This window comes from Trichogramma pretiosum, unplaced genomic scaffold (genome assembly GCF_000599845.2).
Source record: "Trichogramma pretiosum strain Unisexual culture from Peru unplaced genomic scaffold, Tpre_2.0 scaffold12, whole genome shotgun sequence".
NCBI classification, from domain to species: Eukaryota; Metazoa; Arthropoda; class Insecta; order Hymenoptera; family Trichogrammatidae; genus Trichogramma; species Trichogramma pretiosum.
The window spans coordinates 2,851,059-2,858,567 of record NW_019641690.1 but is presented as its reverse complement, the minus strand read 5'-3'; the positions used below and the strand labels follow the sequence as shown (position 1 = coordinate 2,858,567).

At 36.8% G+C, this 7,509-nt stretch overlaps 1 protein-coding gene across 1 annotated transcript; it reads right to left on the bottom strand.

The window, feature by feature from the left end:
- Positions 1-2,331: 2,331 nt before the first annotated feature.
- LOC106655298 (serine/threonine-protein phosphatase 6 regulatory ankyrin repeat subunit A-like) lies at positions 2,332-6,284 on the bottom strand. Its single transcript, XM_014375624.2, has 2 exons — positions 3,184-6,284; positions 2,332-2,990 (listed from the first exon to the last, which is right to left on the bottom strand). Exons 1-2 carry the CDS (start codon positions 6,179-6,181, stop codon positions 2,344-2,346), a joined length of 3,645 nt encoding a protein of 1,214 aa, XP_014231110.2. The 5' UTR covers positions 6,182-6,284; the 3' UTR covers positions 2,332-2,343.
- Between the last annotated feature and the right edge of the window lie 1,225 nt (positions 6,285-7,509).

Here is a 7,509-nt window from a genome sequence, read left to right as displayed (position 1 = left end):
TAAATAAACATATTGCAGATACGTACACTACATATATTACACACGCGAGAGAGCTCGAAGCCTCGTTTTCCAAGAGATAATACGTCAGCCGCACGTCGCGATATTTTTCTCTCTTTCTCTCTCTCTCTCTCTCTCTCACTCGTTCTCCGCTCTTCTCTCGTTCGAAACTCTCTCTCGCGCGCACACCTAGTAGTAGCAATAGCCGAGATTTATTCTAATGCGTTATAATGAGCGAAACGAGCGAGTCTCAGCAGTGTTCGCATACACTCGTGTAACAACACAAAGTTTGTGCTTATTATAATTGTGCAACCTTCTGGTGTTCGCGTGAGCATGTAACGTTAACGCGCGAGTCGCGCGCGAAAAAAAGACATTCTTGGTATTATATACGCCTCTATCTATATATCAGTTAAGCCCCGTATCAACTGAATATGTATATGCACGGCAGCATAATGACAGTACTCAGAAGCAGCTGTCATAAAGTTAAGCAGCGGCGTTGTCTACGTATTTTCTCGAGTGTATTTATGTGCACCCCGGCGCTTGCTGGCAATATACACAGAGACAGCGGACAGCGCAACTAGCCGATCGCGGCTTTGATCGATTCGATTCGCGTTAGATCGCCGAGTGGCCGGCGATTACAACGAAAAACTTTGTTCTCAACCGCGAGACTGTTTTATTATCATAAATACGCGTATAAAATGCGTCTAGGCGATGACGAAACGCCTACACATACGCACAATCGAGCAGCAGCAGCAGCAGCAGCAGCAGCAGTAGTAAGGAGTCCGCGTTATTATAAAGCTTTGATATAAATAAATCGAGAGAGCTGCTCGTGCTAATAATCATTACGCGCCGCGTTACATGCGAGCGTACAGGCGTGCATTATGCAAGGCTGTTTAGTTTTCTCTCGGTGCGCGACATTATATCGCTGCGTATTATACGTCGTGTTTGTGTATTAAAATTGCACGCGTGAACGGCTGGATACGATCATTTTTTTCTCATTTTCATTTTTATCTTTATTCGCATAATTAATTTAATTCGGCGCCATTGCTCTTAGGTATAATCAGCGATTAATCAATCAATGCGCGCGCGCGGTGATTTTTGCCGGCCGCGACGAGATCGTTTGCGACGCGACGCCACTTTATCTGCTGTGGCTGCTGTTGCGGCTGCTGTTGCTATGCTTATGCTGCTGCTCAGGGTGCCATGCAATTTAATTATACTTGGATCGTGACGATCGCTTCGCGCTTCGTTGCTATTATAAGGCTAAAACCAAGTCGAGTGTGTTATAAAGCCACTGGTGAGTGTCTGTGTCTCTCTCTTTCTCTCTGCAGGCTCGCGCAAGTGGTACATAACGTGAACGCGTGTATGGTGTATAATTGTCAAGAGGACAGGATTGCGGTTTGAAAATTCGAGGTCACGTGAGCCCGTAGTAGTAATGCAGTCAATCGCGAGAGAGAAAAAAATTTTTTCAATTTTTTTCAATTAGAGAATAGTTTATTCTCACACCTTTGCACGTACAGCAATGCGATGCACATTATAAGCGACGATGAACTATAATACAAAAATTTTATTGATGATACAATTTTTGTTCTGTTCCAGGTGAGTCACGCAATTCTCTCGTAACGCTAACGTCCCATCTTGGTAAGCCATCATTTTTTTTTGTATTTTGTATCTCTCGCCAAGCCGTGCGCAAGTTCCTCGAATATATTTATCACCCGCGCGTGCAGCGCAGCTCGTGAGTCGAGCCAATGTCAAGGCATGTGTGTGCACACGCATCGTGAGCGAAGGAGTACCTATTAGCGTCAATGGTCATGCGTTAGGAACACGTAGAGGTGCTGATTTCTTCTATAAACGCGAACTTTTACGGTCAAATATTAGCCACGGCGGTCTTGATTCTCAGCGCTCAACTCCGTCTGATTTGATTTGCGTTCTCCAGTTGATCTTACCTGTTTATTTCGAGTTCTTGAACATAACACCGATACGATTCGGAGGCGATTACAGCATCATTAGCTTCGGTTTCAAACATTAAAAAATCAGCAAATAAACTTTGAATTACGATGCATAAAAAAATGCTGAAAATATATGCCCCTTAATATTCAATATTGTGATATTTCTATAGATTATTTTATCAATGATAATGTAATGATCATGTATTTCAGTGCAGGATGGCAATTTTTGGATTATGAAAAGAGTGTTAAAAAATAACAAACACTGGTCCCAAGTAAAAGTATAACATTTTTTTCGAATTATGACTTGTTTTCTACAATATACAATATATGTACAATATATTCCAATATATATACAATATACAGTATATATACAAAAATGTTAATAAGTAATTCAATATTTTCATTTTGATTGTTGATTACAATTATTTTGGGTTTGCAATTCCGTTGCCTTATATACAGAAACTAGATCTGTAGTATCTAAACACTCCATGATTTTTTCAAAACATATAATGGGTAATTGGGTTAGTTTCAACCGGTCAATACTTTTTAGTATTAATCTCCTTACTAAAGCTTTAATAATGTATCCCATTATAAATCCTCCAATGTTATTATTCAATGTTTGGCTAAAAGTATCTGAGTATATTACTGATTCATAATCACCACAATTTTTCAATAAGCTGTACGTTTTATCTGGACCAAAAGTACAAAGATCCAGAATTGAAATCTCAGAATTTCCTATCATCATTGTTTTAGCTAAATCAAGTTTTATTCTTAATGTTTGGTGTAATTCATCCCTACTTTTTTTATATCGTTCATCAGTTTCTGGTTGCCAGAAATCCGAAACAAGTGTATCCAATTTCTCTTGCAAATAGTTCTTTGTTTCGCTATCCACGTACATAGGTCCATCTTTTGTCAGGTGTAGATATGTTTGAATATTAGCATATAAACATTTTTTAACGTTTTTCTTGTAGAAGTCGTTGAGTGTTGGACTACCATTTATTGTGTGAATTAGCGTTTCAACAAATTTTCTAATATCAGATCCAGAACCTAAATAAAACATAAAATTGAAGATATAGATTTTATAGAAATAATGCTCAGCACCCACTGTATTTGTACTTCATTATTTAAAAATATTTATTGTTTTTATTTGAGTACTTAAGTATTTTTAAATCGAGAAATTCATTTAAAACCAGTTTATGGATACTGAAACTAACGCTAAGAAAGATTTTTGTTTTCTCACCTAATTGATAAATATCATAGAAGAAACGTTGTGCCGTGGAAGGATCAGTGGTAGCCCACACATCTAAGAGTTCTGAATATCGTCTGTCCTTAATTTGGAAATTTTCATATAACGTCAAATATTTAAATAGTGTTAAATACTGTTCGGATTTGATTTCGAACTTTTTGCCCTGCAAAAGTTCGATAATATCTAGAAGGTTTAAAGTTGTCACTAGGTTTAAGGATGGGAACACCTTATTTTCCAAAAATCCACCCTTGAAATTGACAGTATTAACGTCAGCTCCACGTTTCACAAGAAATTGAGCTATGCGGTAATTACAGTGCGACACCGCCTCATTTAGCGGAGTAAATCCTTCTCGATCTTTGATATTGACATTCAATCCATGTTTTAAAAGTATTTTAATATACTGTAGCACGTACTTCGAGACCTTTGCCAACTCATGTTTCTTATCAGGTCTTAAAAAAAATTTACTTACTTTTATGATCAGTAAGTGCAATACGGTTTTGCCATTACTACCAATGTGAGAAAGATTTGCATTGAATTTGATATTGAGTTCCAGTATCCTCAAAAATATCTTAAATTGGGATGTCATGTCTGCATGTTCAAAACGTTTAAAAGTATAATTCAAGGGTATGTTGCCGTAGGCATCAACTATATTTGGATCGGCTCCATTCCTGAATAAGAATTGAACATGTTCGATTCTTAACTCACAAATCGCTTTATGTAGTGGAGAACGACCTTTTTTATCTCGTTTATTCACATTCATTCCAGTTTTTAACAGATATTGAACTTCTTTTACAACATCTGAGGTATCACCTAACGGATCAGCTTCGTCGAAATTATACGATACATATCTGCCAAATACTTGTGAACGTTGGCAAACGGCCCCTTTTTGTAATAGCAATCGAAAAGCTTTCAGACATAATCTTAATTCGCTAACCAAACAATCACCAAGCGCAAACAAATTTGTTATAGGACTGTGACCGAAATTATCGTGGATATTCACATTGGCGTCGTTTTCGATAAGAGTTTTAATCATTTTGTAGTTCACCTTTTTCATGCCAGGTTCAAGGCAAATGTAATTCATAGCTGTCCTGTCGTTGTTGTCAACCGTATTTGGGTTGGCATCTCTTTCCAAAAGTAGTTTAATTACTTCTAGACTTTGAGAAAATGTTACCGCAAAATGAAGTGCAGATTGACCAAGTTTATTTTTGATATTTACAGCACATCCATGATTCAACGACAATTCCACTGCTTCGACAATATTTGGATCCTTTCCATTGTAAAGTATATAGTTTAATATTGTGTCACCCTCGAGATTGACATGTGTAACGTCAGCTCCGACTTTCAGTAGTAACTTAAAAACGTCCAAGCGTATCTTGAAATCTTTCGCGCCATTATAATATAAGGCCATTATAGGTCTTTCACCGTCGTTATTCGCAATATTAACATCAGCTCTGTATTCGATAAGAAGTTCAATAATTTTAAAATGGGTCATCGTCAACTTATCTTGATAACAGATATAATGAAGAGCTGTCTGGCCATTTTCATCAACCGCATTTGGATCGGCACGATTTTTCAAAAGTTGTTCAAATACTTCTAGAGGTTCAGAGAAAAATGCCGCAAAATGAAGTGCAGAATAACCTTTTTTATTCTGAGTGTGTACATTAACTCGACTTTTTAACAACACTTCCATTTCTTTCGTAACACTTCGATGTTCTGGATTGTAAAGGATAATGTGGAACATTGTATTTCCCCCTTCGTTGAGATACGTTACATCGGCTCCGGCTTCCAGTAATAAGCTAAAAACTTTGAAGCGTAAATTACGCGTAAAGCGTAAATCTTCCCAAATATATAAGGACATTATAGGACTGTCGCCAAACACATTTTGGATATTAACGTCTGCTGTGTATTGGATAAGAAGCTGAATCATTTTTAAATGAACAACTTTCAAAGTGCGTTTTGCACAGATGTAATTCAGAGCTGTCCAGCCATCATTATCAACTACATTAGGGTCAGCTCCATTTTTCAAAAGTAGTTTAACTACTTTTATACATTCACAGTGCAATGACGCAAGATGAAGTGCAGACTGACCTTTTTCATTTTGGATATTTACATCTAATCCATATTCCAACGACAATTTTATTGCTTCTACAATATTTGGATTCTCGTTATTGCAAAGGATCAAGTGTAATATTGTATCACCAGCATTGTCGACAAATGTTACATCGGCTCCGGCTTCCAGCAGTAACTTAAAAATGTCTAAGCGTAACTTGAAATTGTTCGCACCATTATATAAGGTCATTATAGGACTGTGGCCTCTTTTATCTGGAATATTAACATCAGCTCCGTGTTCGATAAGACGTTTAATCATTTTCAAATGGACTTTTTCCAACTTAGAGTGTGCACAAATGATATTCAGAGCTGTCCAGCCATCATTATCAACTGCACTTGGGTCGGCGCCATTTCTCAAAAGTAGTTCAACGATTTCTAAATTTCGCGAATTGTATTTTATCGCAACATGAAGTGCAGACTGACCCATTGTATTTTGGATATTTACATCTAATCCAGATTCCAACGACAATTCCACTGTTTCTACAATACTTCGATTCTTCTTTTTGCGAACGATCCAGTGTAATACTGTGTTACCAACTCTGTCAACACATGTAACGTCGGCTCCCTCTCTTAGTAGTAACTCATAAACTTGCAAGCGAAATTGGCAATCTTCCGCTTGACGATATAAGGTAATTATAGGACTGTCACCTAACATATTTTGGATATCAACGTCGGCTCCATACTGGATAAAACTTCGAATCATTTTCAAGTGAATCATCGTCAACTCATCTTGATAACAGATATAATGAAGAGCTGCCTGGCCATCCTCAATAACCGTATTCGGATCAACACGATTTTGCAATAATGCTTTAACCCAACTTAAATCTCTTGATCTAACGGCTTCGCGTAAGAATTTTTTTTTTCTATCATTGGATCGAGACATTGTGCACTACTTTCGTTTTTTTTAGCAGAAATACTTTAATGAATTATTAGCACTGAGCCGTTTCTAATACTGTGGAAAACTCTGATTTAGCCACGCTTATTTGATTAATTGCTGACACATCAGTTATCCCCTCTACTAATTTTGTTTATACTTTGATGATTCCGAGAGTTTCCTTATTTACATCATCATACTATTGATACTGAATTATAGGTGGTAAAAGTATCGTCTTCGTTCAAATATCAAACAAAACTAACATGAGATGTGATTATTCGGTGATCTATAATAATTCGCAGTATTTGATTCATTGACAAATTTGAAAGATTTTTTTATGATTTGTATTTTTCTAGAGTTGTTGCTCTTCAAGATAAACAACGAAACTATTTAAAACTGTTTATTTGAGGTTGAAATTCTCACCTTTTACAGGTCAAATGCTTTCAATCAATTTTTTATTATCGCGTTTTGAATCGTTGATATTTTTTTATCTTATAAAGGACCAACTACATGGTGAATAAGCCAATTACCGTGATCTTTTTGAGATGGCTTCCCTGTCAATAATAAGATGTATATTAACTTTGACTCATATCATAGAGAAGAAAACTTGCGGCCAACAAAGCTTGTGATTGTATATTTTTGCCTGTAATACGACTGAAGCATTTATAACAGCCCTTGGGTGACCATATTTTTATCGACTCGTTCAGTGTACTATCCAGTGAAATAATATCTTGCTTTTTTTCTCTATCTGAAATTTTTTTTCTCTTTTATCTTATACACTTTTTATCACTCGATATGCACGTTCGTAGCATAAGTTAATCATCGCGGAGCTTACATGTGCATAAGTATTTTTATATATTTATTCATTCTTTCAGCTCTGTAGTATACACAAGATTGTATTTTATGTATAACATATATATTGGCTCGTCTCGATTGGTGAATATTTTTCAGCGTTAATTACCGTTAAGAGCGCATACACACTTGCGTGCCACAGGTGGGTAAGACAAGAGCGCAGGCAGAGATCGTATCTCGCTACTGAGATTTCGCTTCCTTCTTTTTCCTAATTCTAAAACACACGGTCGATATCCAGGCAGTATCGTCGTCGTCTCCTTCGATTCTTTTCAACTCTTTTCTTTTCCGAACTGTGGACGAGATCGTATTTTTTCGGTTGCCGAGAAAAAAACAAATAAACGAACTCGAAACATGTGCGCGTAAACACACATCGGGTGTAGTGGTCACGCCAGAGGACATCCAAATTAAATGCTTATTTATCGAAAAAACACCAGAGGAATTCCAGGTTGCGTCGGTGTGTCCGATGTATAAATACGTTGCATAAA

Bases quoted from the DNA above. Each gene is read 5' to 3' on its own strand.
- LOC106655298 (XM_014375624.2), bottom strand. From the start codon at position 6,181: ATGTCTCGATCCAATGATAGAAAAAAAAAATTCTTACGCGAAGCCGTT. The intron at 2,991-3,183 runs GTGAGAAAACAA...TGTTTTATTTAG, and splicing joins CTATGATATTTATCAATTAG to GTTCTGGATCTGATATTAGA.